General features: G+C 35.7%; 3 protein-coding genes and 1 long non-coding RNA gene across 6 annotated transcripts; 2 read left to right on the forward strand and 2 right to left on the reverse strand.

The window, feature by feature from the left end:
• The first annotated feature begins 721 nt into the window (after positions 1 to 721).
• Positions 722 to 3,631, forward strand: LOC144573946 (semialdehyde dehydrogenase family protein). The gene is made up of 8 exons (XM_078323725.1): positions 722 to 1,381; positions 2,037 to 2,123; positions 2,274 to 2,318; positions 2,398 to 2,493; positions 2,611 to 2,712; positions 2,828 to 2,914; positions 3,011 to 3,078; positions 3,198 to 3,631. The coding sequence occupies exons 1-8, from the start codon at positions 809 to 811 to the stop codon at positions 3,277 to 3,279; spliced, it is 1,140 nt and encodes a 379-aa protein (XP_078179851.1). The 5' UTR covers positions 722 to 808; the 3' UTR covers positions 3,280 to 3,631.
• Positions 3,632 to 4,300: 669 nt separating this feature from the next.
• LOC144573948 (zinc finger CCCH domain-containing protein 44-like) lies at positions 4,301 to 5,995 on the reverse strand. Its single transcript, XM_078323730.1, has 2 exons — positions 5,618 to 5,995; positions 4,301 to 4,770 (listed from the first exon to the last, which is right to left on the reverse strand). The coding sequence occupies exons 1-2, from the start codon at positions 5,924 to 5,926 to the stop codon at positions 4,648 to 4,650; spliced, it is 432 nt and encodes a 143-aa protein (XP_078179856.1). The 5' UTR covers positions 5,927 to 5,995; the 3' UTR covers positions 4,301 to 4,647.
• A 1,748-nt stretch (positions 5,996 to 7,743) lies between these two features.
• On the reverse strand, positions 7,744 to 16,447 carry SRFR1 (Tetratricopeptide repeat (TPR)-like superfamily protein). 3 transcript variants are annotated; one of them, XM_078323733.1, is made up of 25 exons: positions 16,108 to 16,447; positions 15,884 to 15,993; positions 14,880 to 15,436; positions 14,603 to 14,647; positions 14,416 to 14,517; positions 14,243 to 14,323; positions 13,977 to 14,043; positions 13,784 to 13,884; positions 13,222 to 13,329; positions 12,918 to 12,988; positions 12,733 to 12,789; positions 12,489 to 12,597; positions 12,327 to 12,407; positions 12,123 to 12,209; positions 11,632 to 11,838; positions 10,922 to 11,229; positions 10,585 to 10,671; positions 10,388 to 10,481; positions 10,160 to 10,251; positions 10,031 to 10,069; positions 9,851 to 9,941; positions 9,605 to 9,702; positions 9,202 to 9,491; positions 9,024 to 9,078; positions 7,744 to 7,998 (listed from the first exon to the last, which is right to left on the reverse strand). In XM_078323733.1, the coding sequence occupies exons 1-23, from the start codon at positions 16,218 to 16,220 to the stop codon at positions 9,203 to 9,205; spliced, it is 2,994 nt and encodes a 997-aa protein (XP_078179859.1). In that variant the 5' UTR covers positions 16,221 to 16,447; the 3' UTR covers positions 7,744 to 7,998; positions 9,024 to 9,078; position 9,202. The 3 variants fall into 3 exon arrangements, with proteins under 3 accessions (XP_078179859.1, XP_078179858.1, XP_078179857.1); XM_078323732.1 differs by having other exon boundaries at positions 9,024 to 9,081; positions 9,185 to 9,491; XM_078323731.1 differs by having other exon boundaries at positions 9,181 to 9,491.
• Positions 8,773 to 9,081, forward strand: LOC144573950 (uncharacterized). The gene is made up of 2 exons (XR_013518111.1): positions 8,773 to 8,909; positions 8,967 to 9,081. It is a non-coding gene; the product is annotated as an uncharacterized LOC144573950 (long non-coding RNA).
• Positions 16,448 to 20,469: the final 4,022 nt, after the last annotated feature.

Raw genomic sequence — 20,469 nt, forward strand, 5'->3', positions numbered from 1 at the left:
CGGCCGCAAAAAAATTTGGCATGAAAAACGTTGATCCGGGTTATTTGTAGCAGTCTTTCTAATAAATCAAATTATATAGTATTCCATCTATTTCAAATAAATGTATAAAATATTTTTAATATTTCAATTAAGAAAATAAATTATAAATATTTCTTTTTAATTAAAAAATAATATGAAAAACATAAAACCGCAAAAAGAATTTTTAGATTTTGAAATTCAAAGTTTAAAACCGTAAAAAAAATTACAATTAGAGTAGATTTCGAAAAAACACGAAAACTTAAATAGTTTCTGAAATTTAATATTTTTTTATATTAATAAAAATTCGGCCTTACCGATATCAATTCGAATTCACATCGCCTATGTTACCCAAGTACAATTGAAACAAACAGTTCCGGATCCTTCTTTTAACTTAGCACGAATCTAAAAGCAAGAATAATACTGCCCCTGGTCTAACCCTAATAGGCAATCGCTGAGGCCTGACAGTAAATTAGGAGTACGTATCCTCTGAGATATCTCAAATTTTCCGTGACCGACGTGTCCGGTGCCTACTCGGGATAGCGCAGGACCCAGTATTATTGGAGCTTTGAGATTCGTGTAGAAAGTATTTGACCCGTACAGATTTTCCAAAAAATCATGCAAAATATGGGATATCTCAGAGATGCGAATTCGTAAATTAGAGTCGTCTGTTTCGATTGTCTTCAACTCTTCATGCTGCATTGCTGAGTCATCGCCAACCTAAACCTCTCTCGCCGCAACCCGCTCTCTCACAAGCGCGCGCACGCGCACAAACAACACATACACACTCGCAATGCACTCAACAGCCTTCACTCGCCACCACCTCTTCACCCCACCACGATGCCTCTCCGCCCGTCACCACCCCTCTCTCCGGCGTGCCTCTACTGTCCGCATGGCTCTTCGCGAAGACGGTCCCACAGTGGCCGTCGTCGGCGTCACCGGTGCTGTAGGTCAAGAGTTCCTCGAAGTACTTTCCCAGCGAGACTTCCCATATAATTCACTCAAGCTTCTCGCAAGTCATCGATCCGCTGGAAAGCAGCTTCCTTTCCAAGGTAAGACCTACACGGTAGAGGAGCTCAAGCCAGAGAGCTTTGATGGGGTTGATATAGCCTTGTTTAGTGCGGGAGGAGGGATTAGTAAAGAGTTGGGACCTATTGCAGCTGATAAGGGAGCAATTGTGGTGGATAACAGCTCGGCTTTTAGAATGGATCCAGGGGTACCACTTGTTATACCAGAGGTGAATCCCGAGGCGATGAGTCATATTAGGCTCAAAGGGAGGAATGGTAAGGGGGCCATCATTGCTAACCCGAATTGTTCCACAATTATTTGCTTGATGGGGGTGACTCCACTTCATCGACATGCAAAGGTTTATAATTCTATTAATTGGTGCCAAAATTTATTTTGCTGCGAGAAAAATGTTGTCATTAGAGGCGGATTTTAAGCTTAGCGGGGTGGCTTATGATTTTACAATTTTAATTATGTATATTGAAATTTAATTGAATTATATTTTTTTTCAACATTTTATTATAGTCCAGCCTCTCTCATAAAATATCAAATATTTACCCATAATCTAGTGGTTAGAGTGGTTAGAGGTCTATTTTGTGATGGTGAAGACTCGGGTTCAATTCCCACCTATCGTATATTGTGTATTTTAAATTGCAGACCTCCCTGTCAAGATTTTCTAGTTCTGCCTCTGTTGTTATACAAATTATAAATAATTTGCAGTCATACATGGAGAACTTAAACCTCTAATTTGATTCAAATTTTCCCATGTCATTTGAATGCTTTCTAGTTTCTGTTTATATCTTCTCTGCTGGAGGATCATATAACTCAGCAAATTTGTTGATCATACGGTGCAGTTGTGTCACTCAGTCAGAAAATAGTTAACACAAATGTTTTACAAGAATCTGGTCACAAACAAGACTCTTATGGCTGAAGCTTCATTCATTGCACCTTCTCTATCTGTATTGAATGAAGAAAGCTATTACTGAAACATAATTTTAACTACCTATGCATTTCAGGTTGTAAGAATGGTTGTCAGTACATACCAAGCTGCTAGTGGGGCAGGTGCAGCTGCAATGGAGGAGCTAAAGCTGCAGACCCGTGAGGTATTTGCTTTCGTATTTATGTATACTTGTACTCTTTAGACACTCTTCATCTTGTGACAGTTAATAATAATATCGGCTCTACAGCCTTTCTTTCAACTTTACAGTCATGTTTGTTCTTATGTTTTTTTTTTTCCTGCTTTCTTTCCTTAGGTATTAGATGGCAAAGAACCGACATGTAAAATCTTCAAGAAACAGGTCTCTCTCTCTGTCTCTCTCATCATTCCTAGATATGCAGTTAGGTGTGATTTCTGACTGCTTAATACTTCTATTATAGTATGCCTTCAATGTATTCTCACATAATTCATCGGTTCTTCCGAATGGATACAATGAGGAAGAGATGAAGTTGGTCAAGGAAACTCACAAAATCTGGGTAAAATTGCCTGATCTTCCTTTCTTCTATTTTTGCTTAGAAAATATTACTACTTTATTACACTAAGAGCTGTGGTGTGTGAGGCCTAATTACACTTCTAAATGAAACACATTGTAGAATAATGATGAAGTGAAGGTCACGGCAACATGCATGCGAGTGGCTACCATGCGCGCACATGGCGAAAGCATTAATCTTCAGTTCGAAAATCCACTTGATGAGGTTAAAATTCAGTATTCAGCGCACAAAACCAAATGTTTATTTGAGGTTAATCTTCTACTTTTTAAGCAAGGCTAGAACGTTGAAATGTTTTATTATTATTATTATTATTGAATAGGAAACTGCAAGGCAGATACTACGGAAAGCTCCTGGTGTTGTAATTATTGATGACCGTGAGTTAAACGACTTCCCAACACCTCTGGGGGTACTCTCTCTCTCTCTCTCTCTCTCTCTCTCTCTTTTGGTGTGTCAAAATTGGACCTTTGATTTTAAATTGGATTCACGTATGTTGTCAATTTAGGTATCAAACAAAGATGATGTTGCAGTGGGAAGAATTCGTCAGGACATTTCGCAAGATGATAACCGAGGGTAAGTTGCATCATAGCTATATCTCTATATATTTTGCAGAAAGCAGTTCTATAATCTAATTTTGTGGTTATTTTTTATCCCATTCAAATGCATTTCCATCTTTGAAATTCTATTGGCAGGTTGGATCTGTGGATCTGTGGCGATCAGATACGCAAAGGAGCTGCACTTAACGCAGTTCAGATTGCTGAATTGTTACTTTAACCAAAAGTTTGTACTGATTCCACTATCGAATGTAAGATTTAACAATTAATTTATCAGGGTTAGCTATTTGACTGCCGTATTCACAAATAAGAGGAATAAAGAGGGTGTAAGAGGGATGTCCTTTTTGTAAGATTTAGTTTGTCAATTTAATTTTGGTAGCTGGTAACTTAGGTTGTTCTCTCTCTGTGGTCTATGAACTATTTTTTGTTCAAATTTTGAAACTTTGGTTTAGTAGGTAAACTATTTTTTGTCAGTGTTGTCAATAGGATTCGGATGGTTTTGTTTATTACCTATTAGATTTATTTGTATGTTTTAAATCGTTTGAGATGGTGTCGAACAAAATGTGGCTCCATGAGTTGATACCATCTCAAACCTTCCCTGTGGGCCCACAGAATGTAATGTTTTTCGTGAACATTTTATTGCATAACAACTAGAATGGTTATATACTTGAATGGAATTTCTCTTGAGACTTGAAAGAGCTGAATAACTGACAACTCGATGGTCATCCGCAATAGCGGGTTTCTGTGAGGACAGAATAAAAAGTTGTAAAAGCAAAAGTGTAGAACAAGATGCCAACGAGTGAGAAAATCTGGACTTTTAGCAATGAAATTTTGAGTGCTAAAAGTCCAGATTTCATTCCAACGAGTGACAATTTTTGGAATCACGAGTATTTGTTGGAATCACGAGTATTTTTTTGGTTTATTGTCAGACTGAGATCGTCCTCTTATAAGAATATAAAAGCGCGTATTTGTTGGCTATCCGTTTTACGCTAATGTTGGTAAAAGAATGAAAAATTATTGGTGTTAGAAAGAACCTACTCACATCCAATGTTAGAACCAAAGGTTTAAATATCATTTATCGCGCCATAACAGAACAATTAAAAAAACGACACTATGTTCATATTGCGTCAATATAGCATGCTATAGCGCTGATAGTATCATAACTTTTATAGTCCGAAAATGCTATAGCATACCCTCGTTAGAACGATTTAATAATTATATGGGAAAGAAAGATGGCTAGAAGAGTAGAAGTCCACCTTTTGAGTTAATACCAGTTCATACAACACAACAACAATAAACCAGTATCAGACCATATATATTATGACAGGATCTGTCCCTGATCTACATTCAAAACATGAAATTAGTTACTGCTCAAAAAGCTAGAGAAATAAATTTCAACATGGTATTCAGTTACTACTCAAAATGCATCTCAACACAAGTAAAAACAAAAATACCAAGGATTTCAGAAGCAAAAGGGGAGAGAGCAGCACTGATCCTAAAGCAACAAATAACACTAACATCATCCTAATAAAGGCACATCAACCTTTGTATGCCATTTACAAAAAGCTAGCTCCATGCAAGAAGCCATCTATTCTTTCTTTTTGAAATGTGGATTGAGAAGCTTCGTAACTTCAAGTAAACCCACTTGTTCTTTGCCAAATATTTTCTTCAACTTCTCATCACATAATATTATCTTCTTGTTGTTTGGATCCTTAGAAAATTAGAAAAAAAAAATTAAGAGGTGAAATGTCAAATTTTCAATGATTGCATGGTGATCATAACATAAAACAGCTTTGATTATAATATCTATTGCTAGTGAGATAATACATAGCCACCCCTTGTTAAGAAAAAAGACTGCAACTTAGATTGTACTAAGCTGTGTTTCAAATTTTAAATCAAGAAACAAAACAAAAAATTCTTGCCGTATCAAGCAAATATCCAACATATAGTCATATACTAATTAAAGTTTTGATGCCTAGTTGTAAAATAATTCATCTTTCTACATATCCCTTATTTTGCAATAATTTCGTTCTGAACTAACACGGTGCATTCTCTTCAATTTATTCAAATTAAATGACAGCACAATGATGGCATGAAACCAGATGCAACCACCTCCAGAACAGATAAACTTTGTCCAACTATAAAAGCAGCAACACAAACATATGCTAAAAAAAAAAACTACAAAACCAGTATTGCAAATCAACATAAAGTAATTTATGCTATTTAGCTAAGAATCAGGTCCCTTATCTTTAAAAGTTAAAACTCAAATCTTTTCTAAGAAAAATTCACTTGAGGAAACCACCTACTAAGCAGTAACCACTGTATCACAACCTATTGTTTTTCTTTTTCTTTTTCCTTTGAAAAAGAAGTAGCCACAAGACTTGATACAATGATACCTATTCCCATTACTAGATAATAAAAACGCTAGGCAAACCTAATAATAACAATAACAAAAAAACAATCTAGCCCGAAGAGATATATTTTTACAAACCCTAGACGAACCATTAATGCCAATACCAAATCTAGATAACAAAAAAAATTGGAAAAATAATCTATACCTGAAGGTCGTGTTGTTTAATGTAGGCCCATACAAGCTTAAGCGCCTGAGTGCGAGATATCTCAGGCACCCCCACGATTACTTGGAGTTCAGGTGTTATCGGTGTTGGTTTCATTATCCCTCTCGGCTGCCTCGGCGCTGGTGTATCCTTAGCTGAGACAGCAGCTCGTACGGATAGGAGAGACAACTGGCAGCGGCGGATTGGGAAGCGGATTGAGGTAGAAGAGATGGTGACGGAAGGAGGAGGAGGAGGAGGAGAAGGAGAGAAGGGGGAGGAGAGGCAGAGGCAGAGCGGAGATAGAGCCGCCATTGGATTTGGGTTTTTGCTTTGGCAAATGGATGAGAAATAAGAATGGACACAACCCTTCGGTACAGTAGAGTAGGGGTAAATATTTTAACAGAGCGGTTTTAGCTCCATGCAGCGCATTATCGATATGCAGCGATGTTTTAGTTCTATTGTCCGTGCGCTGTATGACGCCAATACTGATCTGTTAAAATAAATGACAATTCACACAACCCTTCAGTACAGTAGAGTAGGGGTTAAATATTTTAACAGAGTGGATTTGGCTCCATACAGCGCATTATCTATATGTAGCGATGTTTTAATTCTATTGTCCGTGCGCTGTATGACGCTAATACAGATCTGTTAAAATCATTACCCTACAGTAGGCTTCGGGTTTTCTCACTAGTGTCCGACCATTTTTAAATTCAAATGACCGAATTATCCTTGGCTGTTTAGCTTCTCGGCTTTTTTCTGAAAAATGGATCTAGTAAATCTACTTTTTCGTTTTTTAATAACAAAAATCATAAAATTTATATATCAAAATAAAATGTTTAGATATAATTGATTTTATTTTCTCTACATCCATACAAAAAAAATATCACTTAATTATGAGGTCCAAAATTTTCAGATCAAGTGATTTTCTACTCATCTAAAAAACAGTAAAAAGATCTATTCATATTGAACAGTTCGAATCGATAATAGAACATTCAAACCAAAAATTTGAGTACATAACTCGAGCCAATATACGCTATGCAAAGTAACATAACCTCATTCATCTCATTAACTACAGCTTGAAATTTATCACTAAGTTATTAGCCTTATTGATAATTCTCAACTAATCTCGTAAAAGATTAACTTATAACTGATAATATTGCATGTGCCATGCAATTTTGCATAAAATCAAGATAGAAAACTCAAGAGAGTTCTTTTCAAACTTGATTTCGAGAAAGCATTTGATAGAGTTAATTAGAATTTCTTGATTGAAACACTTCATGGAAGGGGATTTGTGGTAACATTTGAAACATGGATTAAAATGATACTTGAAGGTAGTTGAAACATGCATTAATTTTAATGAAGAGCTAGGAGAATATTTCAAGTGTAGGAGGCTTCGACAAGGAGTCCACTTTTTCCCTTTCTTTCTTTTTGATTTAGAAATAGTTTAAATTTTGCTCTAAAAGAGTACCATATGTACTATGTATAGCACGATTTGATCTGTAATACGGATCAATATTTTCATTTTCAAAATTTTAACGATCGATCCGAACTATTTAACATAATTTTCATATAAAAATGTACTTGCATACCGAATTTTATATATTTTTTTATTTTTTTACAATTTTCTAAGATAGGTAGAAAATCAATGTTTTTGGATGATCCAGAATTTTCATATAAAGTAAAAAATATAAAATCCGGTTTGCAAGTACATATTCATACGGAGATCATGTTGAACGGTTTTGATCAACCATTAGAATTTTGAAAACAAAACAAAAATATTAATCTATACTACTGACCAACCGTGATATACATGGTAGCATAGACTCACTCTAAATAAAATATTACAATTCAATCTACTACCTTTATATCAGAATAGGTAACTTCCCTGATTTAGATCCAGTACTTAATGTGTATTTTGCAGATGATATATCTGACAATGTTTTGGGATGCAAAGTTTCTAGTTTACCTACCACTTAGACCTTCCTCTCCACAACAAAACTTGCAGCTAATTGGAGTAGCCACAACAGATCCAGTGGTTAACTAAAATGCTTTTAAAACTTTAGTGAAATAATCTCTTTTAATTCGAGTAGTTCCTACTTGAGCAACAATCTCTCTTTTTTAAATAAAGCTTTTAAAAGAAGTTGACAATTCTCCCAACTAAAATGCTTTTAAAATGGTTTTATTACAAACGAGACAGCAAACATTATTACAAACATTTAAATAATTCTTTTTATGTTTTCAGTTTTACAAATGACACCCAAAAGAGACAAACAACAATAGAAAACAATGACAAACGTCAAAGTTTGCTTAACAACGTCAAAGTTTGCTTAACAACGCGTTTCAGATTCCATTTCCTGCTCATTCTTAAAATCTTCCGCGATGATCTATTTCAAAACAGACATTTAAAATGGTATGATAAGAGTTTGAGGGAAGTTCATATGTTCTTTCTTGTTCATTCTTATTTATTTCTATCTTCTTCTTTTTCTACTTGAAGAAAAGGATTGAATCATTATGAATAAGAAGCATTATTTACACCATACTAGACCCAAACCATTTAGCTGCCAGTCAGATATTAATATTAGGTGGAATTTCATGTATACTCCTCAAGAACTTTGAAATTACATATTTACCCTTCTAAACTTCAAAAACTCACAAATTTACCCATTTTATTGTCTTTTCTATTAAAACCCACTTAAAGTTCATAAATACTCATTTTAACCTTTATTTAAAAATAAAAAATATATATAGCTTATTTAAGAAAAATGTCAGTATTCTATTTAGTCGGTTTTCAAGGAAAAATGGTTAATTTGTCTACTTCTAACGTATATACAATGAAATTTACATATACGCTTGTGTATGCGTCAAACTCCGCCTGTGTAATTTCTGTAGTTTCTACACAGCTGTCCCAAGCCAGAAAAAAGGAGGGTCGTGATAGATGTGGCGAGCCAATGTAAAATACAGCCTCTTTATGAAAATGAAATTCGATTGATTTTCATTTCTAGCCTACCCCAACTTGTTTGGGAGCAAAGGCTTTGTTGTTGCTGCTGCTTGTGTATGCACCAAGAGTAGAGAAATGAGTCATTTGCCCTCAGAAACTGACCAATTAGAACACTCACATTTTTCTTAAATAGGCTATTTAATAATGGGTAAAATGGGTACTTTATAAATTTAAACTGAGTTTTGATAGAAAAGGTAATAAAATGGGTAAATTTACGAGTTTTTGAAATTTAGAAGGCTAAATATGATATTATGATCTTTAGAGGGGAGTAATACGTAATTTCAAAGTTTTTGACAGGTATACATGAAATTCCCCCATAATAATTAAAGACCCGTACAAGGTGTTACTTTGGAGGTTAGTAATAAAAGCAAAACAAAACATAATGTACTTCATTAGTCGAAGAGCACTCACCTGGACGTATTGGAAAGTATCAACTACAAATAGATTACACATCCTTCCTTGACACCTGGAATTGACAAAATTAAACATAAAGAAAACATCTCTCAAAAGTATACAACAACAACAACAACAAAAAGTATATATTTGTAGCACTAGAAAAATAACACACCTGAAAAAAAAAGGAAAATACATCAGTTATCGAAGGAGCTGAGAGCAGCCACAACAGATCCAGTGGTGTTGAACACCGTGGAGACATCTGCATGGTCCTTCCAAGAGCGGTTAATCTTCATAGAAGGGTACATCCATTGCTTCACCGCTTCTATAAAGGTTTCTGGGTTGGGGGAAAGGATGGCCTCCCAATCGACCTGGACACCTGGTGGAATGCTCGTGGTCACCTCCATGTTTGCCGCAAGAAGTAGACCCAGCATGACTGTGTATCCCACCACAGCAGATCCCCTTGAGAGAGGCATAAAGTTGTACCTGTATAATTGGGTCAAATATTTGAAATGAAAATAAAAATATATAGGCCCTCAAAGGATGTCATTATTTAAAAATAACACTCCCATTTGATTCTCAAGAATGTATATAATTACCAATAATAAGTCATACGAAGTATTGCATCTTTGACGTTGTTAAGCAAACTTAGATTGTGTGAACCAAAAAGATCACCACTATATGCTTCACAAAGGGCCTGTATGCAAAAAAGAAGAACATCGATCAAAAGATAAATAGCTAGTGTTACTTGCTTGTGTATCTATAGTAACATGAGTGTGTGCGCACAGAGCGGGGGGAGGAGGACGGGGGAGGGAGGGAGGGAGGGAGAGAGAGAGAGAGAGAACCTCCCAGCTAAAGGCCATTTCTTCATCATATTCTTCCCATCTGGATGGTGTACAAGGCGTTCTGATTGCAAAGTCAAATCCTATCTTATCCCTGCATGTGCATGTGTCCCATTCATAAAATATGAAAGAAAAACACCAGAAATGAATGAAATAAACTAGTATGCAAAGAAAGCCCTTTACGTTATCTGAGTGGTAATTCTTGTGCCTTCAAGCTTATTCCTACAACAAAAGAGAGCAGCAAATTCATTAAACCTGCAATCCCCAAGCACAAAAGTTATTACGGAGCATGTACTTGTTTGGTGCTCTTACCCTTCATATGCTGTGCTATCACATGTAGTGCTGACCCAAAAGTTCTCCCCAACCAACTTATAGAGGTCAGAGCAGGATGAAGCTATTTTAACCTGCAAGTTTCAGACGAGAATATTTTCCCATTTTTTAGTAAGATGAGAATATTTTCAGATTATAAGATTTGAAAACTAAAATCCTTTGCAAAGCTTCAACAAAAATATATTATAGTATACAGCACAGAGAGCTTGCCTTATCTAACTTTCCAGAGAGATCAACTAAACGATCCTCTGCATTGGTTACATACTTAGAGTTGAGAATGATAGTCTTTGCATGGTCCAGCATCCTATTGGTTTGCACAAGAAGGCAGCACATTAATTTTAGTAGATATTCAAGTGAAAAGGAGGGTGGGAGGAAGGACGAAAGTAAAGGACTATACACGAGTGTACCTTTGGTAGTTGGGATAGTAACGCACCACTTTTGCTTGTCCAAGGAGCATCGGTGTGTGGGACCCAAAACCAGAATTGAACTCCTCACTGCAAATGTAGAAAACATGCTTCAATTTTGGCAATTAACTTAAAAAGACAAAAGCAGAGAATAAACACTAGAACTAATATCCTGTGGCACTTGGAGAGTAAAAGCATGTAATGAAAATTTAAACACAACACTGATCTGGAAATGAAGAATAGTTATTTGGGGGCAATCAGTGACAATTCCAATGCATACATTTTCTTTTGGGTAATTCCAAATACCTTGCTTAAAGACTTACAATACTGAAATGTTTACCTTAGCTTGTTAATCCAAACAACAGGGTCACATGGTTCAGAGATCTGTCTCCACCTGACTGCAACGGAATAAATATCCTTCCAAGGGAGTGAATGCACTGCAACCCCTCTCTCTTCAACAGAACTGTAGATAGTTGTACCAGATGGCCCGCTTGTGCTACAACCTGACCCACCCCGGTTCTGGCTTGATAGCCCCAGCTTTTCCTTCTTCTTTACTGGTTTCCCATTCTTTTTTGCATTCTTCAAAACACGCCAATGCTTTGACACCTTCTGTGCAATTTCTATTGCAGCTAGCCCCACCATGCGATACTGCAGCATATATAAATAAACATTATGAAATTTTTAAAGACTATGGTACAACTAGCTTTCTTCCTTTTTGAATACTGAAATTATTATTTTACAAGGAAAATCGGTGCTAAAAAGTGACAAAAAACTAGTCTTACAAATTGAAGTTTGAATTAAGGAATAAAATAATGCCTTTAAAAGTCAATATTATAGTCAATATTATAGTGATAATATGTTAAACTGGCGAGCTTATCAACATTTGTAATAAGCACATGTTTTAAAAGGATTACTGCTTGGCAGCCTAATCTCCATAGATATGTTCTCAATATAGGACCTAAAAAGATGCTAAAAAGAACTTGAGAAATGGTAATACAGATACTGACAAAAAAGGAAATTAGCAGGTACTCAATGAAAAAGTTTTGCCACCTGACGTCTATTTTGCAAGAAACCAGGACAACAGTACTGAATCTTCTTTCCAATGTGATCAGCAGTTTGAAGAAGGGAAATCTGATGCTTTGTGAATTTGAACTCTTGCTTGTTAAGCCTGCCTGCTTTCAAAGAGATACGCAAAGGGGGCTGCCTGTACACCTTCTCGCATACATTTTTTGGATGTAGCCTTTTACACCAGTATTCCTGTTATTAAATTTGTTAGGCATGTAATTATTAAAGATAACAGAGATCTTAACTCAAAACAGCAACATATATTAAATGAATTATAAAAAGTAAGTGTGCAAAAGAAGTAAAGGTTCAAGAACTGTCAAACAACTACAAACTCGATGATCTCGATCTATACTCAACATTCCAAGAAAGAAAACAAGTGTCCATATTATAGCTCCATTTGTAAGGAATCATCCATGAGCAGCTATTATTACAGATAATAAAAATAAAAGTAAGAATAAAACACATGAGATAGGTACCTTGAAAAGAGGATCGATATCATCATCAATATTGAACTGAGAGAACTCGATATTAACTTTTGATGCTGTGTAAAGAGCAATTTCTTTCTGCACAAGAATTTAAGCCCAAAAAAAAAAAATGACATCAATCTAAATAGACACACTGAACTTAGAATGGATAATATTGAATAGGTATTCTTATGTCTGTAATTCATTTGTTCACACCTGGTAGAATGCCAAGCACTGCAAAACAAATTTATCTACAGAATCAAGCTCCAGATCTAGAACTGCATCATAGTCCTTGGCCTGAATAGAAATGAAAAATTATAGAAATGAAAATACAGAACATAATAATTTACAAGAATTCACAAGCAAACATAAGTATACCGCAGATTTGTACTCTCCAATTGCATGATAGCATGAAGCGCGCAGGTACAAGCATTCAACATTCGAACCTTCTATTGTCAAAGCCAATGACAGATCTTTAATTGCAGTTCTGCTTGTTAAAAAAAAATTCACAATAGAGGACATCTTAGTCACCACTAAGAAGACTTTGGATAAAATAAAGAAAACATAATGGTGTGGTCAAAACAAAGCTGCAATAATTATCCAAAAAGAAAAATTAAATAACCTATGTTGCCCCATTCCATGGTAGAGTAGGCCCCGCAAGTGATATGCCTTAGGAAACCTATGCAATAATAATATTTGAACAAAGTAGGAATAAATTATTTTTCTTCAAAAAAAGAAATCAGACGCATGGTGAAAATTAATAATTAGAAGTCAAAAAAATAAATGCATACTATTCTCATGGCTCACCTTCCATCAATAACTAGAACTTTATCAAGGTACTGCAATGCTTTTTCCGAATTTGCCAAATCAAGGTAAAGCTGCAAGATAAAATAAGTTAAGAAAATGCTTATATTTCTGCACAAGTTACAAGTGCGCTGCCACAAAACATATTGCAGACAAAAACATAATAAATACTTGTATTTTATGAACGAAAAAAATGATTAGCATGATAGAGAGAAGATTTTATTCTCTAGGCATCAAAGTACAAAAAAATAATCAGAATGTAAACATATTAAAAAGAATTATGTATAAGATGTAATGAGGTAATAACCTGGGCAAGGTGGGCCCAGCTGTCAAGAAAATTTTGGTCCAACTTTATTGCAAGGAGATGTTCTGTTTCTGCCCTTTGGTGCTCTCCTATTGCTGCTAATGATAGACCCTGCATTTGAGAAACTTGTCAATATGCCTGTAGAATAAACTCATAGCATCACATGATAAATAAATTGACTAGATACATTATCCGAAAAGAGCAGAGGAGGAAAGATATCAGCGCCATATCCAAAGTAACATAATGGTTTCATTTATGCAGTTCTTAAAAACGAGTCATGTGTAGGAAAGGTTTGTTAATTGATTCTTCTGGCTTGTTCTGCGCTAAATTGGCCCTAGGAGGGCACCATTTTTTTTTTTTTTTGGATTAATAGTGGTTAATTAATTCTTCTGGCTTGTTCTGCGCTAAAATATCCTTTAAAATTCTCAGTCCTAGAGACCTAAAAATCCCAACACAAGGACCTGCTGTAATAACAGTCTTCTGAATATTTTTTTGGCAACCAAAATTCTAAGAAATCCTTTACGAAGAAGAAAGAAACCTCTATACCATATATATTGGAGCTTACCAAGTAGGTGTGGGCTGAGCTGTTTTTTTTATCACGCTTAACACATGAAGTGAGGTCTTCCACCGCAGAGTTGTAGTCCTTGAATTTGAAATTCACAATCCCTACAAAAAGTTTCCCAATGCTGCTTAGAATTAAGTTATATATAAACAAACTTTTCACTGTATGCATAGGAAAAATAGATCCATATACCAACCCCTCTCATGCAAAACATCTGGAGAATTTGGCTCGTATTGAAGTGCTTTTGATAAGTCCTCAATAGCCTGAAAAGGTAACATAAAGCCAATTGATAAAGATGTTCTCCCAGAGGAGTCGGAATTTTTTATGTTAATACATTCTTACACAATTATACTGCATACATTCTCCAGATACGTTATTGCAAAATCTTGTACTACATTTCAACAAAATCAAAATAAAGCACAAAAACCAGAAAAAACTAATTTAAAAATTAGAACAACATACCACACTGAACTCTCCAAGGGCAGCCCGGGCCTGACCCCGCCGCTTCCATGCCTCTGCAGCAGCTGGGTTTGATTGAATAGCCTATAACAAAACCAGACAATATTTATATATTATGAAATACAAAAGAAGCTTAAAGGAAAGGAATTCTCTATAAAACAATTGAACATATTTACTTTAGTAAAATCAGCAATAGCAGCATCCAGCTCTCTTTGGAAGGCATAAGCTGTACCTCTTCCTATAAGTGCCTCTGGATATGTAGGGGTCTCCCGCAATATCTGTGCATGTTATCCAAATTACATATGGAGTTATTCACTGCAAGAAAAGGTTTCATTTGAGAAAGAAGCTCAGTTCGCTACAAACCTGGTCAAAAATGGATATGGCTTGGTTATAGTTTCCTTCATTCACCTGCAAAATTACCATAGGTTATATTAATATGTCATCATATCTTGTGACTCACAACATTCACAGAAACCTTAACATTGCAATATATAAAATTCAATAAGAAAACAATTATTACAAAAAAAGAAAATAATACAATGCTATAGTATGCTATTTTTCAAAACATACATGCCATTATATTTCTGAAGGAAACAAATGTGAACAAAGAAGCTAATAATAAATCAAATTATAATTGTACCTGTGCAATGCCTCTTGAGAGCCTAAGATCCAAGCTAATGGACTTGGTCTTTGACGAGTAATTAGTAACAAACACCTTTCTATCCAACTTTATCTCTCCACCACTAGGGGTCTTCAAGAAGTCCACCATCTTTTTGTTATTAGAGAGAGAAAGAGAAAGCTCTTTCTTTTCTCTAGTTTCACATTTTTGCTCTTTCTTTTCTCCAGTTTCACATTTTTCCCTAATCCCTCCATTTGCTTCCATTGTCTTGCTATCTGTAGGGGAAGTGGGCCCACCACTACCTGACGAATCAATAGTACGATCTTCACATAAAATAGTCTTGGTGTTGACCACCCGATCTTCTGAGATCACGACCTTTGTGTCGCATGGTGGGGTTTCAACTGAAGTGTCCTCAGTGATAGTGCATTGGTGCTGCTGAGATAGTTTTGCACTGGAGAGCAACTCTTCCAGTTCTAGTAGTTGTTTGAGATCAGTTGACTCGTTAATAGCAATTTCATAGCCTCTCTCCCAAATAAGCAATGCTTCCTCTTTTCTTCCCAGAGCAGATAAAGCATTACCTGATTATACATCAATTACTCTTTACATTATTACATACTATGTAGGTACCAGAATAGTAGTATATGCCAGTATCAAATGATGTCAACCGTCTTAATTCTGAACCTAAATTTAACCCTGATACAAACATAACTCCTCAGTTGAACAGAATCACAGTGAATAAGTAGTACAAATCAGTTTGAGACCAAGTTGGTACCAACAAGTATAGGTCTGGCACAAGATCATACAGTTTCTTGAACCCAACAGATGGGCCGTCCTTTTCATACAAACAATTTGTTATTAAAATCCAGTTTAGCACCAAAAACCAAATATTATTGAATTGGATTTTGACTAGCCAAAGTATTTGATCAAAGATGGAATAGATGGATCAACACGAATGTCAACAAAACCTCTATGAAAGCCCCACTGTATTCAAGTAATTTACAAATTTGAACTCAAGCCAAACTAACCTTTGAGTATGTAAGCTTGAAGAAGATTCGAATCGAGTTGGAGTGCCTTATCACAGTCTTTTACCACATGCTTGTGAAGCTCCAGTTGACTATAACACAAAGCTCGGTTGCTACAATACAACAATTGATTAGGTCAACATCCTAATGTGCTATATACAAAATAAACCTAGAAATCTCTAAATGGAAAAGAAAAACAGTAAATTCGAGTGAGATCAGATCCGAACCATATATCTTGAATCGAGGAAGACTTGGATAGGAGTTTGTCTAGAATTCTAATGGCTTTGGACCAATTGCGTGAGCTACAGAGCTTCGCAAGCTCAGCTCTCTCACTTGCCATGACTTCTGAGAGAGAGCTCAAGCAAATGGAAATGGAATGACCGAAGAAGAGCAGATCGCGCGCCAAGTTTAATTGGAAAGAAAGAGCACGAGAGATTGCGCGTGGAGAAGAGAAGAGAAAGGGAGAGGAGCGGAGAGGAGAGGAGAGAGGAACGAGAGGTGGAGGGGGGGATTTGGGCCTTCCGGGTTTTTTCTCTATTAGCGCTTTTTCATGAGTCAGGTTCCCCCAGGTACCTGAGGTACAATTTAGAAAAATAGACGGTCTATATATGCTTTGAGATTCGTTCTATCTGAAAAGAACGGTCCAGATTTATAACTTGCACCTCAGGTACCTGGTGTGATACGTATTCCTTTTTCATGAGTTCGCGTCCCCAGGTACCTGAGGTAAATTTAGAAAAATAGACGGTCTAGATATGCATTAAGATCGGTGCCACATGAAAAGAACGGTTGAGATTTATAACTTGTACCTCAGGTACCTGGGGTGTTACGATTTAATTACTATTTCTAACGCAGTGATAACAAAACGGGTAAGGACTTTAACACAGATGTTTTACCTTGATGCAGCGCAAAAACCATATGTTGTTCAGTTTTGATTCTATAGTATGTGCGCTGTATGAAGTCAAAACTACTCTGTTAAAATCTTTACCCTAAAAAACCAGTAGAAATACCGCGTCGTTGGCCTCCGTGATTATTGTAAAGTGCGAAATCTATATGCCTCAGCAACAAATTAAAACTGTTCAAATAGATTACTATCGGTTATCGACTTATCAGTTATTATGGATTTTCATATAAAATTTATAAATTAAAGTTGGGGGAATTTCACGTATACCCCTCAAAAACTTCAAAATTATGTATTTCCCCCTCTAAAGTTTAAAATTACGTATTTCCCCCTCCAAACTTCAAAAACTTACAAATTTATCCATTTTATTGTATTTTATATTAAAACTCATTCTAAAATCTTAAAATACCCATTTTGCCCTTTATTAAAAACATATAAAGCCCATCAAACTCAAATTTAAATCTAAAGGGTTCCTCTACCGTTTGATCTGTGTGCATCGCATTAAGATCTGTGCATAGTGCTTCAATTTCGTGTTGATTTAGCATGCACGGATCTTCAAGCAATATTGATTGGTGCGCATCGCATTAAGATCTGTGCACGTCACATCAATATACGTGCGTGTTCACATCAAGATTCGTGCTGATCTTGCGCACGCATATTTAAAAGTAGTTTGGAAGGTAGAAAAATTGTTCAGATTCAATTTTGAGTTTGATGGGCTTTATATGCTTTTAATAAAAGGGTAAACTGGATATTTTATAAATTTAGAATGAGTTTTAATATAAAAAAAAATAAAATTGGTAAATTTGTGAGTATTTGAAGTTTAGAGAGGGAAATATGTAATTTCAAACTTTAGGGGGGATATGTATTTTTGAAGTTTTTGAGGGGTATACGTGAAATTCCCCATTAAAGTTAAAGTGGTCAAAGAATAATATTAAAAAATATATTAATATTAATTTTAAAAAATTATGTTTGATTTCATACGAAGTGAATTCAAAAATTCATAAATTTTGTATATAAATGCATTACGAGATGTTAGTGACACCTCTTTAATTGTCCATCTCACCTCACTCTAACCGAACAGGAGTTTCCGTCTAATAGGTCTAGTCACCGCTCTGTGTTCCATCTCGACTCTCCAGATTAAAATGGAGGTATTGTGAATTCACTCCACCCGTAGTCCTGTAATCTCTATTATATCTACATATAAATAAGATAGGTGTTTATAGTTGATGGTGATAATCAGGGGCGGACCCAGGATTTTTGTCAGGGCGGGACAATAATCGGATGCAAATAGCTTATCGGGTTCAAACCCAATTGCTTATCGGGTACAATTCAACATAACAAAAAAAAAATTACCAATCAATATAATAAAAATCCTAAATTACTTGAAAAAAATCAACAATTCAACATTTATAGGAAATTTGAAATCAACATTTTGGTTCAACTTGGCAGCCTTTGCCTTTGAATTAAAAAAAAAAAATAAAAAAATAAAAACATTTTGGTTCAACTAATTTTCGCTATTTGGGATCAGCGCCTATTTGGGCTCCGCTAATTTGTTTCGCTCAGAGTTTATATGGGCTCCGTTCTGTCTATTAGAATTCCAAAATGGACTACAGGGGGGCAATTTGAATTCCAGGGAGGGGCAGAGGTCCGAAAAGCAGATTTTTAGCACTATTTTTGAAAATCCAGTGGGGGGCAGCTGACCCCCCCTGTGCTACAGTAGATCCACCCCTGGTGATAATGATGATACACTGATGTTATCTCCTTCTCACCTTTTTCTCCACCCTCCTTCGTTCTTCCTATCTTTTTCCTCTTCTTATTCTTCCTATTGACCTTTCCTGTCTTATCGTGTTTCAATTTTATTAAATCATGCACATATCTAATCTAACAACAAAGACTCTCCTGGATCCCGACTCATCTTAGCACAAGCACGAATCTTAGCACAAATCTAACCCGGCTCACTACTTATTAATCTTAACACAAGCACAGAAAACTATACAGACTCACTATCTACCAATTTGAACACGACGACCGAAGGCTCACCTTTTTTTTAATCAAAGCACGATTCTGTTTTTCTGTTTTCTCTTGTGTAGTTTTATAAAAGAGATTCCAGTTGTAATATTTTATGTATTGGTACAGCTGCTATATGTATGCTTATATACTAGTACAAATTAATGAATGTAATCGGATTTTGTCCTCATTAATACAAATATGTACGGATTGTTAAACACCCCCCCCCCCCCCCAAAAAAAAAAAAAAAAATTTGTTGATTCAGTTGGGCTGTTATGACGCGCTCTAAATGGAAACCAGGAAAGAGGTAAACAAAAACATTGGAAGTAGATATGGATTGTGCACTAAATATCGTAGATTATGTTAACAGTCTGGAATTGCTGCTGTGTGAAGCAAAGCATTTTATTATGGGACAAGTGATTCGCTGAACCGGGTTGTCAGGAAATTTCTCTCCTCTCCTGATCCACTGAGATTCTGATAACAAAATTTGTAAATTGGGTATGAAATGTAATTAGGGCTGCAAACGAATCGAACCAAATCAAACTTATTCCAGTTTGAATTTGAGTTTGAATAAGATTTGAACTGAACTGGTTTGGTCTGTTTAAGAACGAATTTCAATCGAACGAATTAATTGTGATTTTTTTTTCGAATCGGATTGAAGTTAATCGAATCACGAACTACAGATTTTTTTTGGCAGCCACCAATAGTTTATGCATTAGTTTTCTTCACGTGGAACAAAATTCATGAAGTTTCCTTTTACCTTTTATCTTTCACGAATTCACACTGATGAATTATGAGCCAGTCCACAATTCTCTTACCTTTTACACTACTGGATTAATTAAAATCACGGCATTGATCTAGTCAAATGGAACTTATTTCCATTGTTAATTTGTTACTCTGTTGAAGCAATTTTCTATTATAAGTTAACATTATATTAACAATTTTGAGCTCTGATATAAGTTTGGTTCCTGCATTATTAAATATTGATGATTGAAGTCATTAGTTGCATTATTTGAGATTTAAATTTAAATAGTTCACAAACCAATTTCGAACGAACTATGCAACGAGGTGATATTGAATTGGGGATGACCAAGTTAATTGAAGAAGATGATGGGTCGGGCAGCAGGGTCAAGAAGTCAGGGCAGGCGAATTTAGAAAGAGGCAACACTGACAGTAGGTCCCAGCTATTCAGAGAAGGAGCTGTTGTGTTGGACTTCATTAAACATGACAGTTGGGTCCCGCTCAAACAAATACATAGAGGTACTGGAGAGAAGACAGGAGAAGAGGAATAAGCAAACAATTCATCGACACTTTCAGAGTTTGTTAGTAGTCTGTTATGCCAGATTGGCGCTTATCGCTGACATGGCAACAGTAAATTGATTTTGCATTTCCTGTACCTGTTTAGATTACTTTTCTTTACATTTTGCATCGCCTATATAAGGCAAAGACTACTGTGGAGTTGGTTTACGAATTTTGATAATGAATTAGGCGAATTGCTTTGAGCATTCGTACGTTGGTTGCTTGTCAGCACCTTCGTTTTATCCCAAATTACTTATTCTCTTTACTCAAGTTCATTTCTTTCTGTTATATTCTGCAATTGCGATCTAAGCTCGTTGCAGTTGTGGTATCAGAGCCTCCGATTCACATCTGGGAAGCTAGTTCTTAGTTGCGATGCCGCCAAAGA

Source organism: Carex rostrata, chromosome 22 (genome assembly GCF_964058835.1).
Source record: "Carex rostrata chromosome 22, lpCarRost1.2, whole genome shotgun sequence".
Lineage (NCBI taxonomy): Eukaryota > Viridiplantae > Streptophyta > Magnoliopsida > Poales > Cyperaceae > Carex > Carex rostrata.

Coding starts and splice junctions, on each gene's coding strand:
- LOC144573946 (XM_078323725.1), top strand. CDS start 809: ATGCACTCAACAGCCTTCACTCGCCACCACCTCTTCACCCCACCACGA. Junction 2,915..3,010: donor ACTTCCCAACACCTCTGGGG/GTACTCTCTCTC, acceptor TTGTCAATTTAG/GTATCAAACAAAGATGATGT. Junction 3,079..3,197: donor TCGCAAGATGATAACCGAGG/GTAAGTTGCATC, acceptor TTCTATTGGCAG/GTTGGATCTGTGGATCTGTG.
- LOC144573948 (XM_078323730.1), bottom strand. CDS start 5,926: ATGGCGGCTCTATCTCCGCTCTGCCTCTGCCTCTCCTCCCCCTTCTCT. Junction 4,771..5,617: donor TTAAACAACACGACCTTCAG/GTATAGATTATT, acceptor TAATTTTCTAAG/GATCCAAACAACAAGAAGAT.
- SRFR1 (XM_078323733.1), bottom strand. CDS start 16,220: ATGGCAAGTGAGAGAGCTGAGCTTGCGAAGCTCTGTAGCTCACGCAAT. Junction 11,230..11,631: donor TCTTGCAAAATAGACGTCAG/GTGGCAAAACTT, acceptor TATATGCTGCAG/TATCGCATGGTGGGGCTAGC. Junction 9,492..9,604: donor CTTCGTATGACTTATTATTG/GTAATTATATAC, acceptor CCAATTATACAG/GTACAACTTTATGCCTCTCT.